General features: G+C 36.0%; 1 protein-coding gene across 3 annotated transcripts; it reads right to left on the bottom strand.

Annotated features, from left to right (window-relative positions):
- Nucleotides 1-264: 264 nt before the first annotated feature.
- Nucleotides 265-17,530, bottom strand: LOC149781138 (uncharacterized). Of its 3 annotated transcripts, XR_016414650.1 has the most exons (10): nucleotides 17,161-17,528; nucleotides 16,037-16,315; nucleotides 14,406-14,703; nucleotides 12,977-13,144; nucleotides 11,896-12,069; nucleotides 10,457-10,609; nucleotides 5,765-5,870; nucleotides 5,393-5,514; nucleotides 1,340-2,230; nucleotides 265-1,299 (listed from the first exon to the last, which is right to left on the bottom strand). XR_016414650.1 is itself a non-coding variant. In XM_089935250.1 (9 exons), exons 1-9 carry the CDS (start codon nucleotides 17,469-17,471, stop codon nucleotides 1,916-1,918), a joined length of 1,926 nt encoding a protein of 641 aa, XP_089791376.1. In that variant the 5' UTR covers nucleotides 17,472-17,528; the 3' UTR covers nucleotides 267-1,915. The 3 variants fall into 3 exon arrangements, 2 of the variants coding, with proteins under 2 accessions (XP_089791377.1, XP_089791376.1); XM_089935250.1 differs by having other exon boundaries at nucleotides 267-2,230; XM_089935251.1 differs by lacking the exon at nucleotides 10,457-10,609 and having other exon boundaries at nucleotides 266-2,230; nucleotides 17,161-17,530.
- Nucleotides 17,531-26,944: the final 9,414 nt, after the last annotated feature.

Here is a 26,944-nt window from a genome sequence, read left to right as displayed (position 1 = left end):
TTTATATTCGTTTCGAGTTTTATGAGGTACAAGAGATGAGAACGCTTTAAAAAGGGATTAAACATCTCCATCGAATGAGATTGAATCTTCGAGAGGTCGATGTTATTTTACGTTTTACTTCATTTTGTCAATATGCATAATTAAATCTTTCTACTACTACTACTAATAATAATAATAATTAATATTAATAATAATAAAAGGTAAAAAAGGAATGAAATGTTTTGAAACATGACTCCTTTATTAGTAATGTTTTGTTCAGAAACAACAAATATGTAGTAAAATGGATTCTTGATCACACTACTATGCTTTAAACAGAATTCGAAGTAAAAAGATTGAAAGGTAGACTTATCACTCATATAACGACATGTACTATTTAGATATGTATTCTGGTGTACATTGGGAAAAACTATTTCATTTATTATGTTAAAATCTAGCTCTTGCCTTTAGATCATTAAACTATTGAGCGTGAGGCTGAGGTTTAATTTTTAATGACAACCAATTAATAAGCGATGTTTCAAAGTTAAACCTTTTGTGAACAGTTATCAATATGAAAACCTCTAATTAGGAGATTTATTTTATAAATAGCATTCTTGACAAAATATTCATAATATGCACCGCAGTGTCGGCAATGATACGTCATATTTGAAGCCGATTTGAGTTCTGACCGCATAATAGTCACAAAAATGCACTCATGCTTATATAATCTTTTTCTTTCCCTATCCCGAGCATTGATCATAACTAGAGTGACAGTGTAATAGCCGTGATTCGTCAAGTGTTACGTTAACTAGTGACATCAATATTGCCGTGATCCAATATGAGTTCATGAACTAGAATGACAGTAAAATATCTGTGATCTGTTTTTTATTACAGTACAATATCCGTGATTTATGATGTGTTACATGAACTATAGTGTCAGTGTCAAAGCCGTGAACAGGTGTGTCTTACATAAACTAGTGTCAGTTAAATATACATGATCCGTTATGTGTTACATTAGCTAGAGTGACAGTATAATAGCCGTGATTAAATGTGTTACATTGACTAGAGTAACAGTGTAATGTCATCATCCATTATGTACATTAATTAGAGCGACATGATGATAGCCATGATCCATTATGTGTTACGTAAACTCGAGTGACTGTATAATAGCCGTGATACATTATGAGTTACCTAAATTAAAGTCACGGTATAACAGCAGTGATACATTATGAGTTACCTAAATTAGAGTCACGGTATAACAGCGGTGATCCATTATGACTTACCTAAATTAGAGTCACGGTATAATAGCAATGCATATGTTACCTAAATTTGAGTTACGTTATAATAGCAATGCATATGTTACCTAAATTAGAGTCACGGTATAATAGCAATGCATATGTTATCTAAATTAGAGTCACGGTATAATAGCAATGCATATATCTAAACTAGAACTTCAGTATAACAGCCGTGATCCATTATGAGCTACATAAACTTGAGTGTTATTATAATAGCATTGCATGTGTTAAAAAACCGAAAGCTATTGCATGATGGCCGTGATCCATTATGTTACATAAACGAGAGTGACAATATGATATTCAAGATACATTTTGTGTTGCAAAAACAAGAACTACAGATTTATAACATATTAACAGTGTATGTGTTAAATGAACTGGAGCTGCAGTATAATAGCAGTGTATTTGTTACGTAAACTAAAGTTACATTATAACTGCAGTGCATGTGTTACATAAACAATAGCAGTGTATGTGTTATATTAAAAAGAGTTTCATTTTAATAGCAGTGATCCTTTACGTGCTACATGTTGAGATTTATCATCACAAGTTTGTGTTCCTACGGAACTGCATGAAGCTTAATATGGTTTGACATATTTCAAGTGTACCCTTCAAACTTTTACAAAATACTTGGTCATATTTATATATCTCTATTCAGCTTGTTGTGGATCATACTTTCCGCCCGCATTCTGGAATTTCGTCAAAGCCAAAAGGGAACTGACGTATGTATAAGCCTCGGAGGACCAAAATGGCCAGTAATCTGGGTAAGAATTGAAACCGTGAAACACCGTGATTGGTATGTGTCCTTCCCATTCCTCCTTAAAGAGTTCCTGGTATTCTTCCTCAGGAATGATGCCCTCTACGCCCAGGGTTGCGTGTGGATAATAGTGAACGTTATGGAGATCACCAGGGATCACCGTACCATTCAAAAACTCGACCCGATTAACAGGATAGCCGCCATATGTCTTTAGGTTGCAAACATAAACAATAAAATAGAGAATTGTTAAAAAGGGAGATAAACATTCAACATCGTATATTCCAGTTACACCTAAATTCTTCAGTCAAATTGTATTTGTGTACATCTGCTCAACTTTTGACATTTTCAGGCACAAAATGCATAATATATATCTGGTAACAAAATCAAAGGCTTTTGTTTAATCAATTGATGCAAAATACATATTTTTCCCGAAATTCTACAATTGGTATAATTGTTATCCAAGTTATATTTTTTGTTATCGTATAAAGGTTATTTTTAGGTTCTTGCTCGCACTGACCGGATAAAATATTGAAAGTATCTAGTAACGTCAAGTTATACACATTTCAGACCATTTGAAAGAAATTACAGTTTGTAGATTATATTCTGCTTATAAATTCGATGCATTAGACAATATTTATAATTTACATTAGCGTGCCCTTCCGTTATGATAAATTTCAGGACAGTCAACCCACACAAATGATCATGACATAAAGTAATCACCTAGGTGAAGGGTATCACGCAGTAAAGGAATACAAGCAAGTTAAATGTTTCTAGCGGCATCTGGAGAACTGATGTCCATATAGTCAGTTTTCCTTTACGCTAAACACAGTGTATGATGTCATTCCTACACCAAAAAAACCTCAAGACATCTTGACTAATTGATGACCCGAACCGAACACTTTGCGGAAGGCAAGACAATTTGGAGCACGTGCTGTTATCCTGCAATGTGACTCTGACAGAATTTCCATGTGGTTGGCGTCCTGACCATGAACATGGTGAGAATGCTGGTCTGGACAAGGAGAGGATGCATCAAATGGAAAGCAGTCCCAACTTAGTCGGCTTTGTTATAATTGGCGAGACACGGATACACAAGACTGGAGCAAGAGAGATCTTGACAACAATACAGGATTGGGAAATGTCTAGAGATGTAAAAGGGACAGATGACATGCCCAATGAACATCTGTTACACCAGCGGCAGCCCATATATTATAATATAGCCGGGAGATAACAAAGCGGATGATTTTGTTGGAAGTGACAGTGGAATGGGAAGCTAGGATGCAGGAATCTCATGGGAGGATATCGGCCAAACATCAGCCACACATCCATCCATGATTGTCAGCATAATGAATGGGAAGTCTAGAATCGACGTGTGGACGTCGCATGCCATGACATTGCGGTACAGCTGTTGTCACGTACCATGGAGTCATCGAAAGTGTATGACCTATCTGAAGAAATTTAGTTACCAAGGTTGGCAAACAGATCGACGAAGCCTTAAGTTGAATTTTGCGGAAGAAAGATGAGCGATGGAGTAGCAAATCGGTTCCAGACTGAGTCTGATCAACTCACCTCTGGAGAGCGTAGTAGGACAGCGCCGAAACGTTTGAGGACATGGGACCCCCACCTTATAATATAACACTTCGCATTGCAAAACTGTCTGCATATTTTACTCCTTGACTAAATGAAAATTCAACTAAATGTCTGGTCCTCTTTAAATAATGCAACTGCAGAGCTGTAATTATGCATATGCATTTAATGGCAGAGATCTAGAGTTATGGGTTACCATCCAATAATAAGGATAATAAAATGTTCATTATTTACTTATCATGGCCAATACTCTCTATGCACTAAACTAAGTTCATTTAACTATAATTAATCTTTTAATAGTATCGTATAACCATGTTAAAGACTTGGAGTTCAAATTTGTTAATTAAGACAACGTTCTTTACAGGGGCATTGTCGAATCGTACTGGCTCCATGAAAGTTAAACGTATACTTCTGGAAGCAAATATTTCATCTCATATATAAATATTCTAGGTCACAGACCTTGTGACACACGTGACATACTCATTGCCTTCTGCAAACAGTGGAAACAAGATGGTTTGCTGCTTTATTTTCAGTGGTAAATCGGACTGTGAAACATCACTGGTCAACTAACAGCTCAAATATATATTATAAAGATTGGAAAGGACTAGACTTTTATAGCGATATAATTTGTGGTAAAGTTTTCTATGATTGCTTCAAATTTCATCCAGGTATATTAGTTGGGTAGAAAATTAAGTTTTTTAAATTATCGATCCAAACTTTAATGTATTTAAATTCTTCTTCACGAACGTATTTAGACTGATGCATTTATTCAGATATTATTTGCCATCAACTGAACACATAACTGTTCAGCAAATGGACCATGCAATAACAAAAATCTTGTTTCCAATTGCTGAGGATAGTAACTGAACGTACTTCGAGGCTTTGCTATTTGTCAAAGATGCTAGCAAAAATGACGCAGTCAAAGGAATCTTCTTTTAATTGATAACATTTCATATCTCGGTACTAAATCGTACGCTGTTAGAACGTGGAAATAATCGTAAATAATGGGGTAGATATTTGAGACTTTGTTTTTACCATTCGAAGTGTTAAAGTAAATAAACAAAATTAAAATAGACGATTACAAAAATAAAACAAATATGCAACCCAAAATTTCCAGATGTATACTCTATTTTATATTTAATTACAAAATGTATATTTTCTGGTTTAGTCATAACACATATCAGCAAATAAAAATAAATAACTGATTCATTATTTTGTAAGTTTGCGCGACCATGGAAGCTAGACAATTTTTACTGACTGTCAATGTACTCTCTTTTCTGCCGTACATATTAGTCTTGTACGCTGTTTCGATATACAATACAGATAAATAACAGTTTTCCCTAGGAAACAAATAAAAACCTCCAGCAAATATTTTGATAATTTCTTTGAAACAAGTGTCGTTCCATTGGAATATCATCGAAAGATATAAGAAATTAAAACTGCAAATAAATTATTTTTGTCGTCCTCGGAAAAATCGCTGTGGTCTAGGGTCTTAGGGATATATACGTCATACGAAGTAATTATAGGGTCTTAGGGACATATACGTCATACAAGGTAATTATAGGGTCTTAGGGATATATACGTCATACGAAATAATTATAGGGTCTTAGGGACATATACGTCATACGAAGTAATTATAGGGTCTTAGGGATACATACGTCATACGAGGTAATTATAGGGTCTTAGGGATATATACGTCATACGAGGTAATTATGACTGTTGTAAGTTATTGGCATTATGTTGCTACTTTTTAGATGGAGGTCTGTACTAGCATACATGTACGTACCGTTGGCCCTTTTATAGATCCGGAGAAGAACGCGTTCCATGGCTTGAGATTTGAGTCCAGTATATTGTTAATGAGGAAGTTTGCCGATTTTTCGATGACACCGTGGACCTCTGATGGAGTATCTACAGAGAAGACAATTGCACATATTTGATTTACTTCACATAAAAAGAGAACAAATGGATTCTTCATGTATTAAATCTTCATTACATTTTAATATTAAACCAAACCAGAAACAATAGATTTTATGGTTTCATTTTTTCTGACAACACGTAAATTTCTTATGATAAATAACTGGGTTATTTTTTCCTCTTCATGGAAGACATTTTCAAAGATTTTTTTCATTCTTTACTTGGAACAAATAGTTACTCTTACCATCATCCCAAATCAGAGACTTTGTCTTCTCGTCATATACAGTCCATGTACTTATCAACGCATTGATTGCCATTGCAGTTGTAAACAGTCTATCTTCTCCATATCTCTGGATATAGAAATATTTCGGAGCAACACCTATATGTTTTGCATGCTCTAAATAATTTCGCAAATTACAATGACAAACACATGATTATATGATTATATAGTAGTAATAAACATTTGTAATAGCACTAGTAGCAGTTGCTGAATTATTATTATTATTATTATTATTATTATTATTATTATTATTATTATCATTATTATCATTATTATTATTATTATTATTATTAGTAGTAGTAGTAGTATTAGTGGTAGTGTAGTAGTAGTAGTACTAGTAGTAGTAGTGTAGTAGTAGTAGTACTAGTAGTAGTAGTAGTGTAGTAGTAGTAGTACTAGTAATAGTAGTATTACTAGTAGTTGTAGTAATTGTTGTTGTTGTAGTAGAAGTAATAGTAGCAGAAGTAGGAGTAATAGTTATGGTAGTATTAGTTGCAATAATAGTCTTGGTGGTACAAGTAATTGCAGTATTATTTGTAGTAGTAGTAGTAATTGTTGTTGAAGTAGCTGTTGTTATTGTTGTCGTTCACCTAGTAAAACTAGCAGCAGTAGCAGTGGTATATTAAGTGGTTTGGTTTGAGATTTTACTTCACATCAGCACGTGAAAGGCTATAGGAACAGAACATACTAGTAATACAATTTATATTCAATACTTTAGGCCTGCGGCTCACAAGTCAAACTGATCAAACATAATTTAATATACAGTATGTCATAAACAGTAATGTAAAATACAATAGTTTAGGTGTTGATATTGATACTTTTTAACAGCTGATCTCAAATCGAAAAGCAAGGTACAAAAGCGTAGAAACACTTGTAATTAAAAACGTTCCGGTGGTCTAGTGGTTAGAGCGTCCGCATCAGATACTGCAGGCTACGGATTCGAACCCCGGCCGAGTCATAGCAAAGACTTATTTAAAAAATGGTACTAACAGATGCCTCGCTTGGCACTCAGCATTAAAAGGTTAGTGTTAGGACAGGTTGGCATGGAATCATGTTCAGAATATCGAAAAGACACAAGTGTCATGTTGAGAACATCGTAAGGACACAAGTGTCATGTTTAGAACATCGTAAGGACACACGTGTCATGTTTAGAACATTGTAAGGACACACATGTCATGTTTAGAACATCGTAAGGACACACGTCTCATGTTTAGAACATCGTAAGGACACGAGTGTCATGTTTAGAACATCGTAAGGACACAAATGTCATGTATAGAACATCGTAAGGACACAAGTGTCATATTTAGAACATCGTAAGGACACAAGTGTCATGTTTAGAACATCGTAAGGACACAGGTGTCATGTTTAGAACATCGCAAAGACACAAGTGTCATGTTTAGAACATCGTAAGGACACACGTGTCACGTTTAGAACATCGCAAAGACAAAAGTGTCATGTTTAGAACATCGCAAAGACACAAGTGTCATGTTATAACATCGAAAAGACACAAGTGTTTGTTTAGAACATCGGCAAGACACAATTGTTATGTTTAGAACATCGAAAAGACACAAGTGTTATGTTTAGAACATCGAAAAGACACAAGTGTTATGTTTAGAACATCGCAAAGACACAAGTGTCATGTTTAGAACATCGGAAAGACACAAATGTTATGTTTAGAACATCGTAAGGACACACGTGTCATGTTTAGACAAGTATCAGGTTTAGAACATCGAAAAGACACAAGTGTTTTCTCTGAAAATGAAAGAAAGATCTAATTCTAAATGATGACTTCTACTGACCATAATATATATATATATATATATATATATATATATATATATATATATATATATATATTTCTTTTTTAGAATCCACTCCCTTATTTGACCAGATCTGTAATGAGGAATAATAAAAAACTCAATTTTGTCGATATAGGTGTACTTTTAGTGCTTGATCTTTACAGATCTGAACATGTACGCTGTACTCAGAGGGTAGCGTTCACATTCTTCGAGACTGATAAACGTATTCAGTGTTATTTGCGTCAAGATATCTTTTGCAAAATCTTTACTGATTTTCTCATATATTGTAAATATTCACATCCCAAATTTCTGAAAAAAACATAAGATTGGTTTCATCATATCAGTAAATATTTTAAATATATTCTTTATGTGCAATCTTCCAAATATTTGTTGACACACGAAAATTCTAGATACTGCTTTCAACGCTTGATAAGCCATTGATTTATTCAATTCAAAATTGTCATTCTCCTTTCTTGCTCTACTCTCATCGTCGTCCATATTTTCATCTCTATTAGATATTAATATGGAACGAAACTAGCAGAACTATTCATTCTTTGCTTGTTTAAATTCACTTACAGTTGCCTTGCCAGATTTTGCTGGATCAATTCTCGATTATGCAAGTTTATTTCTCATTGAATGTTCATGCAATGACCATTTCAATTGACAACATCTTGTAAATTAATTGCTATTGTGAAAATAGGCGTCTGACTAAATAATATATTTTGTAAATTAAAATGTTTTTAAAAGTTGAAATTTCTCCTTTTCAGCATTATCACCATCTTGATCCCAACATGAGAGTTGTAACATTGGCGGCAAGTAGGAATTTACCGTGTCTAGAGAGCCACACTCTTTTGGAATGCAATCGTTGATATTTTTGATATTTAAATGAAGTAATTCGGTAATTTTTAGCGTTTTCAACTCCTTAATGCTCAACAAGTTGTATAAAAGAATCCCGATTTGTGTCTTCCAATCGAAAAATTGGCTGTGTGGTTTTTGTTTGTCCGGCAGCTGCATTACGGCCTGTATAAACTGGTGGAGGAAGAATCCCGAACGAAAACCCAGGAAGAATCAACGACGAACGTTTAGCTACACCAAGCTTTCTAACGAACCCACGCGGACATATATGAAATGTCAGTGATATGCAAAGGCAAGCGCATTAGACTCGCCCCCGTTCCCCACCGTGTCTCGGAAATAAAATACCTATCATTATCGTCGTCATCGTTCTCAAAGTCGTCGCTGACGCGCTATCACTGACACATTCATTATATAAATAACTCATTGTATCCTCACTTATTTAACTGCAATTAATACATTTAGCAGCAATTTTCATGAGACAAATGGGAGGATTCGATTCTTTCATCAAATCCAAAGGTTGATATAAAGGGAAACAACTCTGTGGAGACTACAACACAATCCGCGTCGCTGAAGCTATTGTTGGAAATTCTTGTTGCGTTTCCATCCTTAGAGCTGAAAAGGCTACAACTAATTAAATGTATGTTACAAATTTCGCACATTTCAGCAAAGGCCAAGGCAACATTGTTGCGTGTTCCACAGTATTTTGTACTACGTGGCAAATACAATTTATCGCCATCATACATGTCATCTGCATTGAATATATTTTCAAAAGAATCATTTGGTATAAAGTCTACAAATTCTTTTATACGAACATTACAATCTCCAGCAAGAACCAAAGCACCTTCTTGATGTGTAGATTTATACTTTCTTATTTCTCGATAAATATATCAATTTCATTTTCTTTAGGATTGTCATAAATTGGTGATTTATGCTGTGAAATTTATACAGGTGTACAAGCTGTTTCAGTGTATATTATTCAGTAAATTAAAAGAAGTAGGCAACAACACATAACCTTACGCATCACTACCTCTTCTTGATACTGTACCTTCTTATAACAAATGTGTCTTGACAAATACGGTTACCGAAAGGATGCGGGTTCGAGTCGTGCTATCAGATCAGCCTGTGTCCTTGGGCGAGGCACTTTACTCCAATTGCCTCAGCAAAATCTGACCTACTTGTCTTACTTTGTCGTAATGTATCAAACCAAACCAAACCAAATCAAACATATATATTTAGTAATCTTGAATACATACTGAAATTTGTTTGTTTGCTCACACAGCAAACCCTTTTATATCCCTCGGCGAATGTATGAAAATATTCGCCCTACTTACCATGTTTCGCAAAAACATGTATCCAAACGCCAACAATAGGAGAAAAATTCAAAGCTATATTTATATTTTTAAATCCTTCGATATTCCAACAGAAGAAATACATTATCTATACAAAGAATTGTCAATATTTATATTATAATGGCTTCAGTCTGTTTCCTAACCCTTTTCTTCACTTCTAACATTAGTTCCAACAACATCTCGTCAAAGGTGTTGATCCACTGTCTGTCAAGTGTACAGTGGTACGTTTCTCTACTCTTATATTCGCGACTTGTCAACAAAATAAAACTCCTGCTACTTCCAGCCATGCATTTTAACATGTTTCATAACTGACACATCGATAATTGAATAATGTTTCGCTACTCATTTGGAAATATACACCTTTTAGGTCCTAATTAGTCGTTAAATATTATATCAGTCCTCTATGCAACGATTCATACAATGTTGCTGATCCTATTAGTTAGCGGTCTGTTTGAATCGCTGTTACGGTAGGAGTAATTTATTTAAATTATTATTCTTTTCTCTCTTATTTTCCTCATCTTTCTTCTTCTGATTCTTCTACTTATTCTTCTTCTTCTTCCTTTAATACCACTCCCCAGTTATCATTTTCATTGTCACTATTGTCATTGTCATTATTATTATTATTATTATTATTATTATTATCGATCATTCACCACAGTGTTGTTATCTATATCCAGATCTCCATCGCCCAAGAAATCGTCAAAGTATATTATGGTATCTCCATCGCATGTCGCAGAATTAAGAATGGCAGCCGTCATTTTTGTCTTCAGTGATTCACTGAGATAGTCCTGTACAGTCCTCATAATCTAATGATGACGAAAATAAAATGAAATTATAATAGAATAGATGTTTAATGAAAAATAGTCCAAAATTTGTATGAAAAAGAAACTTCGGATGGAAATTGTCAACTAACTTTTACTCTAATTTTTCATATTTTTGCCCTATGCATATTATAAATAATAATAATAATAATAATAATAATAATAATAATAATAATGAGGACTTTGTATATCGCCTAATCTTTAGAAGCTCAAAGCGCTTTACAACATTAGACAACACCTATAAGATAAAAAACATATAATAATATTATTACAAAAACAAACACCATAAAATTAGAAGAAAAAAAGCATTAAATAATAAAAACCATGCTGAGAATATTTCAGGTAGGAAACATTACTTGATCTTTAAGTTTGTTCTTGCAGTCGAAATAATTGAGTTTTGAGAGCCCTCTTGAATGTGATCACTGTGTCTTTGTGGCTAAGTTCAGTGGGCAATTCATTCCACGTTGCTGGGCCTTGGTATGCAAAAGAACGCTGTCCATATGACTTTGTTTATAGTGGGAATAATGAGTATACGATTGTCAGAAGAGGAGCGTAAGTATCTTGCTGGTGTGTACACATGGGTGAGATCGAATAGGTATGATAGACTAAAGTCCGACATTGAAACGTAGCACAGAGAACAAATTTTGTGTCTGATTCTGGATCGAATGGATAGCCAGTGTAGGATACAGAGCAGCGGGGAGGTGTGCTTTGATCGTGGTACTCTAAGTATGATCCGAGCAGCTGCGTTTTGAACTTTTTGAAGTTTCTGGAGTAGATATTGAGATGAACCGGACATAACTGAGTTACAATAGTCCAGTCTTGAAAGTACTAATGAACGCACAAGTGTTTTAGTGGCATCAACTGAAAGATATTTGCGAATTGAGCTGATGCGTCTCAGCTCAAGATATGCAGCCTTGCATATGAATGACTTCCACAGAAGCGGATGTATCACTGTATTTTTAATAAGCAATTTTAATAGATATTGTCTGAAGATAATTCTTTCATATGATCCAACATGAATGCTATAATTTACAATACATTTTGTTACGCGAATAGCAAAGTATTAACGGATATTTCTTGATACATTGTACATGGAGATTTTTTTACAAATATGACATGTTATACATCATTTCCTTCTTGTGTATTTTATCCCATTCTTTTTTAAAAATCTAGCCTTGTATCTTTTATCTTGCTACATCTTGTATGCGCATGTGGGTACGCGTACGTGAGTGAAACAAACTGTACGGTTACAATAGATAAATTAAATATACCGGATGTGGCAATGAAGCCTTCCTTGAAAATTTTCGAAGCTCTGCATATGTTCTGGAAACAAACCAGTAGAACTCGAATTCTGACGGGTAGTAAAGAAGAGCCAGTTCGTGTCTATCAGAAAAGTTGGTGGCGATCATGAATCCAACCATAGACGATGTGTTTAGATAAATTTGCTTCAAAGAATAAATGTGAACTTTAAGTTAAATGACATACATGATACATTAACTAACATCTGAACAGACATCATAATCTAAAGATGACTCAAAAATAAATTCTTCATGGTTTCCTGGCAATGCACAGAAATAGCTTCCTGCTGTAATTGAGAACGAAGTAAATATATGGTCTTTATTCATTATGCTGTGAACTGTGATAGTAATACATACATAGTTATAATTAACCAATCAAAGATTACGAATAAGTCAAGAATCAAGCTTAATAAGTTGCATTTGAATCAATGATATTGTTGTCATTTTTACTTGCTTGTTTATTTGCTTTTAATCACCTGTCTATGTATCATTTATTGTATCTCCACTTTTGTCGATATGCTGTAATTATAATCATAAATCCGTCCGCCTGTACAAAAGTGAACCAATTACCCGCCCGCCTGTACACACGTGACTCTTTTATCCGTTCTCCTGTTCATACACGAGTCAGTTATCCACCCGCCGTAACTACATGGAAACACGTCAGTTAGTTATGCAGGCTTGCTGAACTACATCTGCATCGACTAAGGAGCGCTAGGGTGAGGGTAATCAATATTTATATATTTCACAAGGATGAGAAGCTGACAAAGTAAATTTACAATAAAAAAGCATCCCCTGATGTTCGAGTCACATTTGCTAGCAAATGAAGGTATTGAAAATGAAGTTTCTATCTTGTTTTTGTAAGAAAACACTATTTGATTTACTTTGTATTTTGAAACTAAGAAATGCATCAAGGAAAGAAGTTTTTTATTGTAAAGCTGAATATATATATGTATATATGTATATATATATATATATATATATATATATATATATATATATATATATATATATAGAGAGAGAGAGAGAGAGAGAGAGAGAGAGAGAGAGAGATTACTTGTAGTTCCGGATCATTTAGAATTTCCGGTTCCAGCAGGCCGTTCAAAATAGCTGATGTTATGCCAAAAACTCCATTTGCAGCGACCGTAACATCAATATTATTTGAGTAGTCTGGTATATGCACTCCTCTTGGCTCCCATACCGCCTCTTCTCTCAGATTTTGAACCTTTTTAGGAAAAGACAGCTTCGTGTATGGTGGCTTTTCTCTCAGCTAAGTCTTTTGTTTATTTTAGTGATCCACTAAAATTGTTGTGTAATATTTTTTCTCAGTAAGAATATTTCTGAAATACTCAATGTAAAGATCGTAAAAAGCAAGTGAGTTGAAGAATAAGTATACTGGTTAATATAATTGTTTACACTGCTCAGAGTTTGTAAATAGCTTGCTCCTTTAAAACCCAAATCACAGTTACTGAAATATATTTGAGCAGTGACACATTTAGAAGCACCCTTCATCAACATGTGGGTATTCTGTCTAAAACATCGTCTATAATTATGTAGATTCCTGATCGAGTCTTTGCATGGGTAGTGATAATTATTCCTAAAAATAGTTCCATCATTTGATATAAATCACACACACCCTCATTTGTATAAATACATTTGGTAAGGGCATCATAATTGTAAATTTGAGCAGACTAGCTATTTTATGTAATTATAAACATTAGAGTCAAATAAAAGCAGTGCTTTCTGAGTTACAACATTAATGTATCTATCTATCTTTATATATATATATATATATATATATATGTAGTCATGTAGATAGATAGATATACTCCCTATAATTGTGTCTACTTCGTTATATATATATATATATATATATATATATATATATATATATATATATATATATATATGAGGCTACTTCCTGAGCCATTTTCAGTATGTTCTTTAGCAAGTTAACGTGTGCTATGAATCACTAACCATAATAACTTCTGCTGGACATGCTATTGGCCATAAGTAAAAAAATTTATACGGTAAATTGATTGATATTCTGGAACAATTAAAAGTCTATGACACTGAATTGTGCTAGACTTTTCTCGAAAGAGTGTCTTATTCTAGAAATAAAATCGGTAACATTTGACTGTCTTAAAATGGAAAAAATTCTAACCGTACCCGGAAAAGGTCCTCTAATGTTTAAAATTAACTATCAACTGCAGCCGATTACCACAACACTAACCTTATTAGACAAACTATCTGCTGGGAGTTAATTATTTTTTTATGCTTTCTTACTTTTGGTTTGACCTCCCATGTAAGAATAAAATAAGACATTTTGAATTTTGACTCTATAATTTTGTCGCCACTGAAAGTGCAATGGAGAGAGAGAGAGAGAGAGAGAGAGAGGGAACAAAACTGGTTTGTGATATGACCATAATCAAAAGTTTTTTACTATTGCAATATATTTCGCGCTGAGAAACGCCATTGTAACGTACCCATGTAGGAATGAGGGCTATGTCCTGGCCGTCATTTTGCAGCTTTTCTAGAAAGAATCTGAGAAAAACATACGTTCTCTCGTCTATAATATTGACTGCGTAATCTTTGGACAGTGGTCTGTAGGCAACTTTTCTTAAGGCATCGAAGATGGATGAGATATTGTTATTTTGAGAGCGCCATTGTTGGAATGATTGAGGGAAATCCTTAGCCAGAGAACTTAAGAGTGATCCAAGACCTAGATTAACGAAGGTGTCGTCAAAGTCAGGAGGAAGCAGAAAACCATTTAGGTACAGAGACCTAAAAAAACCGAAATAAAGTAAACTGAAGCTGAAACATAGACAAATAAAATTTTTGGAGAAAAAAATCAGTTTTATTAGACATGCCCTTTGATCAGAAAGAGAGTTTAGAAAGCAACAATTAAAATACTATTTATCACTGCATTGAAATTTCCCTTGTTACTTTCCGGACGAAAAAGAACCACTTAAAAAAACGTGCACTAAATTTCTGCGAAATCATTTGAGTGAAACCTTTCTGGTAATTTCCCCAGTGCTATTCCACACATCCTCCAGCTAGTCATGGGTTCCTTAAAAAGGCATGTAAGTGGTTGTAGGAAGGGGGACAACGATTTCTGTTCCATTCTTCCGCCATTCTTTCCATAGCATGTGATGCCGTTTTCCTTAATGGCAACTGTGATTGTCGGTCATTTGGAAACAAAAATACTCGATAAAGTATAGCCAGGATCAGAACAGCATATTCAACTTCCTCCCCGCAATGTCATAATCTACACAAGATCCCTTTGGCTGATAAAAATTCTATGATTATTATACAATTCTGTATAGTTTTGATGACTATAACTCAACAGGTACAGGGATAACCTTTTGTTTGGGAAGAATAGTGGGGAAGAAGAGTGGGGTATCAACTGAGGCATTGATTTTCATCAAATTAGTATAACGTCTTCATTGGAAGTATTTCTAAGTACTTGGTTCATGAGTACAATCAAGAAATACTCCGTTGCAATATTAAACAAATATATTATTGTTTAAAGTAAGCAGTAAACCTTACAGATCCAGTATAATTTCCTCACTGAGATTAGCACCCGAAAGCTCCAAGCAATAATTACCATATTTAATGACAGGCTTTACTTACCACAGCGTTTATCATAATTCCTGATGCGTCAACAATTCAAGTTGTTGTTCTTGAATATGGGACGCAGTCGACGTCTGAGGTCACATGATGGTTCGCGAAATGTGCTGAAGATGTTCTGAATGTGATAATGGTGCGAGATAACACATGTAAGCACACAAGAGAAAAGGTACGCACACATACGACAGGCTGAAAATAGTGTTTACGTGGTCTTCAAAAAGGATGAAGATAAAATCCGAGATATAATAATATTCTTCTAACAATATAATTATCGTTATGCTGTTATTTGTCAATAATTTGATAGCCTTGTTATGTCTCTGACAAACAAAAGATCTCAACAGAGCCTTACAGGATCGTTTGAAACAAAAATGTTTGCATCAAACTCATATTGTGTGATGTGGTCCTTATTGTAATATATTGTATGCTACTGTATGTACTGCTAATTACTACGGATGATATAAATTATAATACTTTCCTAGTTTGTTACCTAATGTTCAAGAGTCGTTCCATTATTGCAGCGACATCACTGAAGCCGAGGTCTTCTAGGATCTTCTCAAATCTAGTCATGTTAAGGTCTCCTGCCAGGTCGAAAAAGTCGTGTAGGTTATCGGGGTAACATACCCACGTCCTGCTCGTGGTGTTATAACGCTGGGGCCAAAAGGACATCAGAGAATTGGAATAGTTTCGGTTCTTATCGTGATAATCCTGGAGGGATGCAACTGCCTGCATAATTTGTTCTTCTGATGGTTTGGGACCATTTCCCATTCTAGTTTCGTGAAAGAAATAAAAGTATAGCTTAATCAAGTTATATCAATAAATATTCAGATGCACTCCCTAAATTCCTACATCATGAACTTCGCTGTTGGTAACGAGGTATTATAGATCCAGGTACCTTGGACATGTACATAACAGGTGGTTGCAAGGGGCGTATGGAGCTGTTCTGTTTGAAAATGGAGCCTTGGCTATGCTTAATACAAAAAAAAATAGAGAACCTCTGGCTGCATGATAAAAGGAATAAGAGTAATGAAATATGGGCAGGTGCGTGTATTTAAATCAATAGACTGTCTACTTCCGTCAAATAGTCTTCAAAATAGTCACTACTTCCTGAGCTTTGCTGACGTATGAAAACTTAAAGTAGACGAGTGAGTAAAAACATACTTTTCAGTGGCTGTCATATATACTTTCTAGAGAATATATGTTATTACAGAAGGGAGCATTATCTAAAAGATTAATAGCGTAAATATTCAAAATGGGATAAAGCACGCAATATATGAAATGTATCTTACATCAAAATATTCACTTTGATCTCTTTAAATTAAACGAGAACGAGGCAGAAAATAATTATTTTGTTGGAAAATCTAGTGCCGAAGAAAGACTAAGCCGGAATCTTTGTTTTTGAATCTGCAACCCATTCACTCGCTTTCAAAGTATGGTAGGAATGCCGAAAACTACAAAGAATGTCCCTAACATAAGGCCTTTGCCTCTGAAACTTTAAATTTGTTATAGAAAACCCGAATAAAACAATTTTCTTCTCTCGCTCCATATTTTGTCTTTGTGCTGGAACGTCCTACAAATTATTTTCATCTTCCTTAAAATGGCGGTCAAACTTACTTGTATGCCTCTAAAAGACTTGACGTGATCCAAGTCGTTGCAAACATGTTATTGTCATATACTTTGAAGGCATGTCGAAAAAATGTCATATCCGGTCTGCCGTGGAAGTAGAACTTGACGTCGCTTTCGTACATTCCTTTGTGTTTCTCCCAGGAAAGAGGAGGAAAAAATGGTTCATCTCTCTTCACTTGTAAAGAATGCACCTTGTCAAATAATCTTTGGATAGTCTTTTGTAGAGGATCCTCCTCCGTTCTCGAAGATTGAGTTCCGACGACTACAAATATAACCATGAACCAATATATACCAGCCATATTGGTCTAATTGAATAATCTTCAGAGAGCTTTGTCTGTCTTTATATAGATGAGCATGCTGAAGAGTTATAATCACGTGAATTGATGTAATAGTTCTGTTTAGAAACGCTTCCATTTTAGGCCTGTTATCACTGTCCTTATCAGGTTAATGAGTACGTGGGAACATACCGTTAGGTAAAATGAAATTCAAACAAATTCTAATCTGCATCAAAGTCGAAACGTTAAATTTTTCGCTTCTCTCAACAGGAGACCATAAGATGTTTAAAAGAGAAACATTGTCTGCTACACTTACATACATATATTAGCGTCTATGTGAAGGGTTTTCTTTGTCACTATGAGTCTAAGTCGAAGTTATATTATTTAATCTTCTTAGGAGATGACAATTTGTTCACCCATTTTAAAATGTGTTTAGTTTTTCACTATAGTAATAATTATATATTCTATACTTTCGTCAGTTTTCAGATAACCGCCAGGATGCATGAGCATTGCCGATACATTAACGTAATTTGTTTCTCTCCGAGCAGTCACTATACAAATTGTATAACTCGTAGGTAACAGAGAACGTAAAACATAAATCGTATTGTTATCAGCAATAACGATGCTTGAAATTTGTGCACTGAAAATTTATTTATTTCTAAACTATCCAAAATAATAGCCCATTAGCTGTCTTTTAAACATATAATTTTACGATTAGTCTATCTGGAACGATTGTTTTCTTACTAACCTAATTAAGCAACCCCCCATAAAAGTTAAAAGAATCAAACTATCCATGCAACTAGATTGGTATACTATTGAAATTTATGTGGCAGAACATAAACTAGACTACGTATTATAATAAATTTAAAGACCTACCAATTTGTCCTTGCGAACTATATATATCGATAATATTGCAAATCAACTGAAATTCTCTTGTATTAATATTTCACAAAATACGTTCAATCATATGTAGTTTTAGGTAATTATTACACACACACACACACACACACACACACACACACGCACTGTATGTGTGTGTGTCTGTGTGTCTGAGTTTGTGTGCGAGGGTATGTGATTTTGTTATAACATAACCACTCAATATGTTAAAGATCAAGTAAGAGGTGGGTATGTCATTACCAAATACGTTAACCTCTTCATTAATTTATTATTATTATTATTATTAGTATTATTATTATTATTATTATTTCTATTATTATTATTATTATTATTATTATTCAGATAGGTTCATTTTATCTTTTCCATTGGGAAAATTACAGTTGCATTGGGATCTCAGTCACAGTCTACATTATTTGGAAAGATTTTAAATTTATGTAGTGACCTATTTTTTAAAGGAAAATAAATAAGCCATCTGTATAAGTTGTATCGATATGTGCAAAACTCCCCGTATAATCACACTTACGTGTCAAAGCAAACAGGACATTCACCTAGCGTAGATAGCAGTTTTGTTTTTAATACGGTCGACCATTTTTAATTTTGACAAAATATATTTCCAGTGGATTAAAAATAAAAGAACGACATTTAATGACTTTAAGCGAAAAAACTGGCATAATGCAACATAAAAAAAAAAACCAAAAAACTATTACGCACAATGAGACGAATTTAGGTTAGAGTGCGTTAGGTTATCATGTATCATGTAGAGTTCCACTCTGAGTTCTCCTGCTAGATATGACACTACCAAGTACAACCACTTCAACATTCCTCCGATATTACGATCTAGATTTTGCCTTCTATATGGAGCGTCACCGGTCAAACTTCATTTCCAGGGTCGATAAGAGAGAGAGAGAGAGAGAGAGAGAGAGCTGCAGAGAGGGCGAACAGACTCTAATTGGTTCACTCGTATTTCGCCAAAATAAGCCTTCCTGGAAAATCGCAACAAAAAAAAAAAACAAAGAAAAAAAAAACGTGATATCCAGCGTAAGACAGCTCTGTCAACGACGAATTGGCTTACCCATCCTATCGCTGATAGGTTTTTCTAATAGCGAGACATCGAAGGAAAATATGCGATGGTGTCGGTGCCAAGTTGTAGGCGCGCCCTCTCTGCCGATAATTAATTAAAAAATTATGATATCATAACATGGTCCATCCGGAATCTTACACAGCTAGACTAACTAGAGAACGACTAGAAGCAATCAAAAAATGTATTCCTGTCAGAATGAGTTCAGAAAAAACTTACAAGCGCGGCAGGAAGCATAAGCAGGTTTCCCAGAATCATCTGAACTATTATTTAAGCCTGTTACCACGTGGTTAGCGCGTACTGCTCAACAACAAAATGTTGCAACAAGGCGGTTAACAGCTGCAGCTGAAAGATCCGCTGGTTGGTGTTTGCTACACATAAAGCTATTCAACGGTCACGAGAAAGCACGAAGATGAGTTTACACAGTTTAAGAAAGATGTTAAAGCAAGAGTCGTTGCAAGTCCTGTTGTAACCGCAGATCTGTCAACACTGTTAAAAACACAGTTAAAAACAACACCGATAACAACACAGCCGACTAGTACAAAAACCGGATCAAGAATAGTAATACCATGTCCTCAAAACAAAGTACGAGATATGGAACGGCTAGAAGTTCTCATAGGAGGAAAAAGAGCTGGAAATAATTCTCCGGAAATAATTACTGAAGCCGCTGATATCTGTCGACGATTATTTCAAGGCGGTATGATGGATGTTGGTGTTTACCGAGAACTCATTGATGAACTCGTTGATGACTATCATAGTGACTAGTTGTTAAACAATAGCAAATAGAATGAAATGAGAATGTATAATAGTCATTATAGACCCGTACAGGTCAGGCCAGTAAACTCACGATTACCAATCTATAGAGTAACTTACGGAGATGGACTCGCTGATGTTGTTCAGGGGTTATTCGCACGGTTAGCACCAAAAGCGGGACCTCTTGCAAAACAATTATCGATGAAAGCTATTAATGTTGTTGGTGAAAAAGCTCCTGGTACAATTGTCCATGTTGCTGGTAAGGGTTCCCGGCAATCAAAGAAAGACTAGCACGATTAATAAAACGAAAATCATCACCAGTAAAATTACCGAGCACCACGGATATGCCCGCAAATGTCAGTAAAGTAGTAAATCAAGCTGCAAATCAGAACTAGCAGCCTTGATAAATCAAAGGGTTAATGAAGCAGAAAAAAATATTACTGCAAATTTGATAGCGGGAAGTGGACTTCGTGTCAGACGATAATTTAGATCACCATTTGGAAAATACGCAATTGTATAAAATGTTCAAACGCATATCAGACACATAGATGAACCGGTCCCCAAGGATAATCAGTAAGTGATTATCAATTTTATTCATATGACGCGCGCCAACCAAATCAACGGGAGCGTATCGAACTTCAAGTTCATGATACAAGTAGATATTTCTTGCCCGCTGAGGCTTTTATTGAAGTAGAAGGTGAACTTGTAAAGGCGGATGGTGCTGCATATGATGCCAATTCACGAGATGGTTTTGTCAATAATGGCCTTGTTTGATCGCGCCACATATATGATTGATGGAAAAATATCGAAGCGATTCAGAAGGATGTCGATGTTGCTACAACAATAATTGGTCTAGCAAGATATTCTGATGATTACACAAGATCAGCTGGTCCATCAATGATGTTTGCTAAGGATATTACCAACAACGCTGATTATATTCAATATACTACGAGACGATAAAAAACACACTCTGCCGCTGCTGATGACGCAGATGTGGAGCCGATAATTATTATTGGTAATGCGACTTACAACTTAGGATATGCAACACGCCGAACAATGTTAAATTCAGACGATAAATCGTGTGCGATTCCACTGTCTCACATCATCGGATTTTGCAGAGATATAGAAAAGTTATCTTTGGAGCTATACACACAGTTGTGCTCGTAAGAAAAGGTGATGACAATGATGCGATCTGGCGAGGGCCTGGTGTTGCTGATGCTGGTAAAGTAAATATAACAAAGCTCTCACTGTGGATGCCGGTATTAACTCCATCGGTTACATAAGAACCGCGATTACTCTCATTATAAATCAAGGCTGTAAATCATTGCTATCATGGTTTACAGTAACCACAGACGCTATCCAAAGTACCATCAGAGGCATATTTACCTGGCATATAGCATCACAGCAGGGTGTTTCTGCGCCACGACATATTTTTGTTGCGTTGCAAAATATAAATCGGTTGAATAGTCAGGAACGTTCACATATGATATTTGACAAATTTGACGTTACCGAGGTTTCGGTGAGAATAAACGGACAACAAGAACCGTCTGAAGATATATCATTAAAATTCGACCAAAATCGTGTGGCACGTGTATATCATCGTTTGCTAACATTCCTGGCGCGTAATATACATATAGATACTGGGCTGCAGATATCACAGTTTGATTTTACAATGCAGCATCCAATTTGTTACTTTCCGCTGGAGCATCTTGATTTATCCAAGCAATCTGTCGTTGATATACACTTCCGAGCTTGTGTTAATGAACCGCCAGCTGGTGCCGACGCTGGTTACAGAGCAATTGCGGTCATACTCAGTGACAAAGCAATATTACTTGAAGGTGCTAGTGGTCGAATGAGAGTCGTTGATGCACCAGTGGAAAACATGTAGACAATTAGATCAATCGAGTTAACTATAAGAATGTCATATAGTCACGTTAATGTCACTCTGACTCCCGGTCAGGCGAAAAAATTACAATCAAAAAACGCGAGCGCAACCGGGACAAAGCAGCAGGGAAGTTGTACAGACCAGACGTTCCAGACCAAATAAAGCCTCCTACGAGAACTTTCTCCATAGAAGCCTCAGATTTCAAAAATAAGCCTTCCTACGAAAATTAATTTGCGTAAATTCACTCCCGACTGCAATTTTTTGTGTGCAAATTCAATGATTTCAGACAACGATTTTGGGGGGGGGGGGAAATTTATTCTGGTGTCGATGAAGTTTGCGAAGTTTGGCTGCGAGTCTCATGAATAAATTTGATCAAGACCGATTCGATATCTACTACGCGGATCATGAAGATTAATCGTAATAAAACCATGCGGCGTTGCCTGGGCGCGACTGAAGAAAATTTTGAATTTGTTTATGTCCATATCGCCGTTACACCAAGTCTGATGAATATTTCTCAGCGTGTGAGTATCGACGCCATTGAATACCGATAAGATATTACAATTGTCCCTAATTACCTTTGGAATTTGCGTATATCGCTGCGTCACGTAAATAACATCGGTGTTCTTGTGTCTGCCACGCGAGAATATCCTAGCCGGATTAGTTTGCTTATCCAGCATAACATCATCAAAAACAACAAGATTATTAACATCGCCATCTAAATTTTCCACGGATGGAGTTTCATTGATGTCTGTGATGAATTCTATCGTGTCTTCGTCGGTATTGTCGCTAAATTCTTTTAGTACCTGATAGCAACGCTGATCATCAACGGACGGTGCAACCAAATACAATTTATCCCATTTTAGCCATCGCATTATTAAATTTAGTAACAATTGAGTTTTTCCAGATCCCGATGGGCCAATGATTATCATTCTTATCGAATTCGGTAACACCGCGTTGTGTTTCACCTGCTCGCGTCGCTTCGTGGCTGAAAAATCAATTACATTCATGTTACTAGAATACATGGATCTATATTGTGTTAAGTGTCGCACTCACACAGCTACGATAAATCCAACCGAAATCGTCACACGCAACAACAGGAACGCAATTGCAGGAGAATGCGAAGTTTGTAAGACGCGCAAGTTCAGATTTGTAAAAAAAAAAATAGAAGAATCGGAGGAGACATTGCCGCCTCCTTGAAAAATCTACCTGGGTTGCCCTGGGCGAAATATCCCGGAGAAAAGCATCTGCCAGGATACAATTACTGCGGACCCGGCACGAGGCTCGATATAAGACTCAACAATAATAATCAACCAAATCCTGGCGAAGATCCAGTAAACGCCATCGATAACGCGTGTTACTATCATGATCTTGCGTATCGTAGCGGGGATTTACAACAAAGACATCTCGCTGATATTAGGCTAATTCATGCAATAGACGCGATTCCTGACAAAAGTTTCAAAGAAAAATTGGCAACTTGGTTGATAAAAGGCGCAATGAAAGGTAAATTAGTATTCGGCGCTGGTAAATAATAATGGAGCAAATATATTATTCTCCGCGAGGATTCTGGCGAGGAAAATCAGCAATAGCCAAACTCGCTAAAGCCGCTAAAGTAAAACAATCCACCGCTGAATCGTGGTTATCGAAACAGGCAGTCTGGCAAATATATCTTCCTCCGCCTAAGAAAATACCATATGCAAGTTTCACCGTCAGTATCCCTAATGAAGTCCATCAGGCTGATCTCATGTTTCTTCCTCATGATACCGTTGACGGAGTCACATACAAATACGTATTGACGGTTGTTGATATCGCAAGCAGATACAAGGAAGCCGAGCCGTTATCGAATAAAACAGCAACGGAGATCGCTAAGGCGTTTAGCGAAATTTATTCACGATCTCCATTAACATGGCCGAAGCTTCTCCAGGTTGATCCAGGTCGAGAATTTCTTGGCGCGGTTACTTCATTGATGAAAAAGAATAATGTTAAAATCCGTCGCGGTATTGTAGGTGTTCATCACAATCAAGCTATCGTTGAGAGATTCAATAAAACTCTCGCGGAAAGATTATTCGGATATCAGTACGCGCGTGAATTTATTCAAGATAATCGATCTCATGATTGGGTATCGAGGTTGCCTCATGTGATTAACGCACTAAATAACGAGACAACGAGAACAATAGCAATGAAACCCGCAATTGCAATTACAAAAACAAATATACCCCTAAAGCGAGATTCCGCAATTCCGCCTGTATTAGGTAGCGTCACTGTCCGGTACTTATATAAAGAAGGCGAGGCCGAAGGAGGAAGAAAAAGAGCAACTGATCCAAATTGGAGCGTTACAACACACAAAATATCAGCCGTAACAAGATCATCGGGAAGACCAGCAATTTATTTTCTAGATTCGCTAGCGCCACAGCGCGGATTTACCAAGGAAGAATTACAAATAATACCGAAAGATACTCAACTACCGCCAGCGTCATTAATGTGAAACCGAATTCTACCTAACTGAGATAATTTTCTTACTCTCGACACGGCTAAATATACTAAATTTGACCAGGAAATTCTATCATCGACAATCCAAACTTGGCCATCCACGGTTAATCCCTGCGATGAATGTATCGTTGTTGCGTAGCCTAGTTTCCATGGCGATCTTTCTGCGTTTATCGCGTCATTAACAAGATTAATATCAACAAGAATAATATCGTTCAGTACCAAGATCTTTTCCTCTCCGCAGGGTAAAGTAACACTGATATTTTGTTTTCTGGTATCAGCGGGCCTGTAACACAACGGCACCTGTAATGTTGGAAATTTCTCGCAATGAAGTTTGAATAATTTTTCCTGAATAATATCGCGAACAATTTTTCTGCTAGCAACAATCAAATGATCGGGACGCCACAAATTTAGAAAAATATCCATCGGAGTCTCGTCGATTATTTTTCTCATCACATCGCATTGAATTTTATTCGGTTGTAATCGAATTATTTTCTTAAATTCAGTCAGTAAAATATCATCGGATCTATAATCAACGTCGATTTCCTCATAATAGTCAACAAAGTTCCTGAGCCATTCGTGAGGAGATTCACCATCAATCGGATCAGGTTGGCCATGATCTCCGCACATTACCACGGCTGTATTTTTCTCCTCCAGCCAGGTTAGGAACGATTGTAATACAACTAAATTTACTGTGCAAATTTCATCAAATATTATAATTTTGTTGATATATTTGTTTCCCATACGAGCCGAATCCCATAATCCACCGCTGTATTTGAAATAACTGTGATATGTACCAGAATCAACGCCGCGTTGCCTTATTTCTCGCGCTAATCTGTGAGTTGGAGTCAATACCATCATATCAGATTTCGCAAATAAATTTATCGCTCGCGTTGTTTTACCGCTACCACCAGGACCATTTAGGTAAACGAATTTACTACGTGAAATCGGGTCAAATGCGGATGCAGCCGTCGATATTTCCTCAAATTTATCTCGATGAAATTTATCGCAATCTTCGACATCGGCGTCCTCACAATAATCTAGGATATCCTCGTTTTTTATCCTCCAAGTGCCCCAAGAACCATCAGCAATTAAATTTTCTAGCCTATACTGATATTTCTTATCGATATAAAATGAATCCGTTGCGACCCTTACTGCGATATCAGAAAATTTATTTATCATCGACAGTAAATTTATACTTACATAAGCGAGCATCGAAGACCTCAAATGCGTATACTGCGCTGATTCTCCGTCGAGATAGCTAATTACGGTACCCAACTTTTCTCCATCAATAATAATATTCTCTCTGTTGCAGAATATTCCTCGCGATACCGTATCGGCGATAATAAAATCCATCTCGGCATCGTTGATAAACAATCTAGCGTGTCGGTGTTTATGATCAACAGATCCTCCTTGAGTAAATTTGCCAATTATTTTTCTTCCGATATCCTTCGCGTTTTCACAATCCGTCGGTAACCACACTTCAGTTTGTTTTCTATACGATATAATCGCCTCGCTTACCGTCAACGATATTAACATTGATGAATCCAGCATATACCTCAACAACACTATAGGGACCCATCTGCGTTGAGATAAATGCCGACCAAACCAAATATAACAAATTTTATGTAACTTTTCAGCAAACTCGAATGAAGTAACACAAGCGAATCCGGTCATGACAAAATCAGGCAACGGTCCGTTAATTGCTACCCTTGTCATTTCGTTGGTGGGATGGCCAAATTTAGCAAAATAATCCGCACAATCACCATATCCAAGGAAACTTCCAGGATAGCACGCGCTCATATCAACGGAGATCATATCTTCGAAATAATATTTGGTATTCCACAATCCGCCATGGCCGTATTCGATACAGCTAAGTTGAATATCAGCGAGAAATTCGTTCCTTGTAGGTTTCCACGAATTTCTTTCTCTGGCAGCGTGAGCAGCAACAGACGGAATCGTAAAACAATTCGTTAATAACTGATCAGGATTTGACGAATATTTCACCGCGATATTTTTCATAGATTCATGTAATTTTTCATCACGGTAAATATCTCCGCGCGGCAAGATAAACTGATCATATTTTTCTTCGCTCGAGAATAACCAAACCGATATCGGATCAGATGCGGCTAATATTTTGATATATCTGAACATGGCATCGGAATTATCCTTTGCGCCTTCCACGGGATAAAATTTAACAGCGCGATTTCGCGGAAATATCATTACCGATTGTGACCACGCATGTGAATTATGATCAACAATTTCGATTGGTACTCCTCGAGATCTATACGGCGACGAATATAATATTTCTCCCGATAGCGTTTTCACCGTAATAGGAAATTTAAGTTTCTTACTCAACACAGCAACATCGTCAATCGATGCGCCATCAACAACTGTCTT

This window comes from Sinohyriopsis cumingii, chromosome 15, assembly GCF_028554795.1.
Source record: "Sinohyriopsis cumingii isolate HCF-2022 chromosome 15, ASM2855479v2, whole genome shotgun sequence".
In the NCBI taxonomy this organism is placed as follows: Eukaryota; Metazoa; Mollusca; class Bivalvia; order Unionida; family Unionidae; genus Sinohyriopsis; species Sinohyriopsis cumingii.
Note: the sequence above shows the minus strand (reverse complement) of the source record. Positions and strands in the feature narration are given on the sequence as shown.

What these genes read in the sequence shown, in the direction of transcription:
- LOC149781138 (XM_089935250.1), bottom strand. Translation starts at nt 17,471, where the DNA reads ATGGCTGGTATATATTGGTTCATGGTTATATTTGTAGTCGTCGGAACT. An exon ending in ATATAGATAACAACACTGTG is followed by an intron (nt 5,871 to 10,456) that starts GTGAATGATCGA and finishes TTCTATATCCAG; the next exon opens with AGATATGGAGAAGATAGACT. An exon ending in GTCTCTGATTTGGGATGATG is followed by an intron (nt 5,515 to 5,764) that starts GTAAGAGTAACT and finishes TCTTCTCTGTAG; the next exon opens with ATACTCCATCAGAGGTCCAC.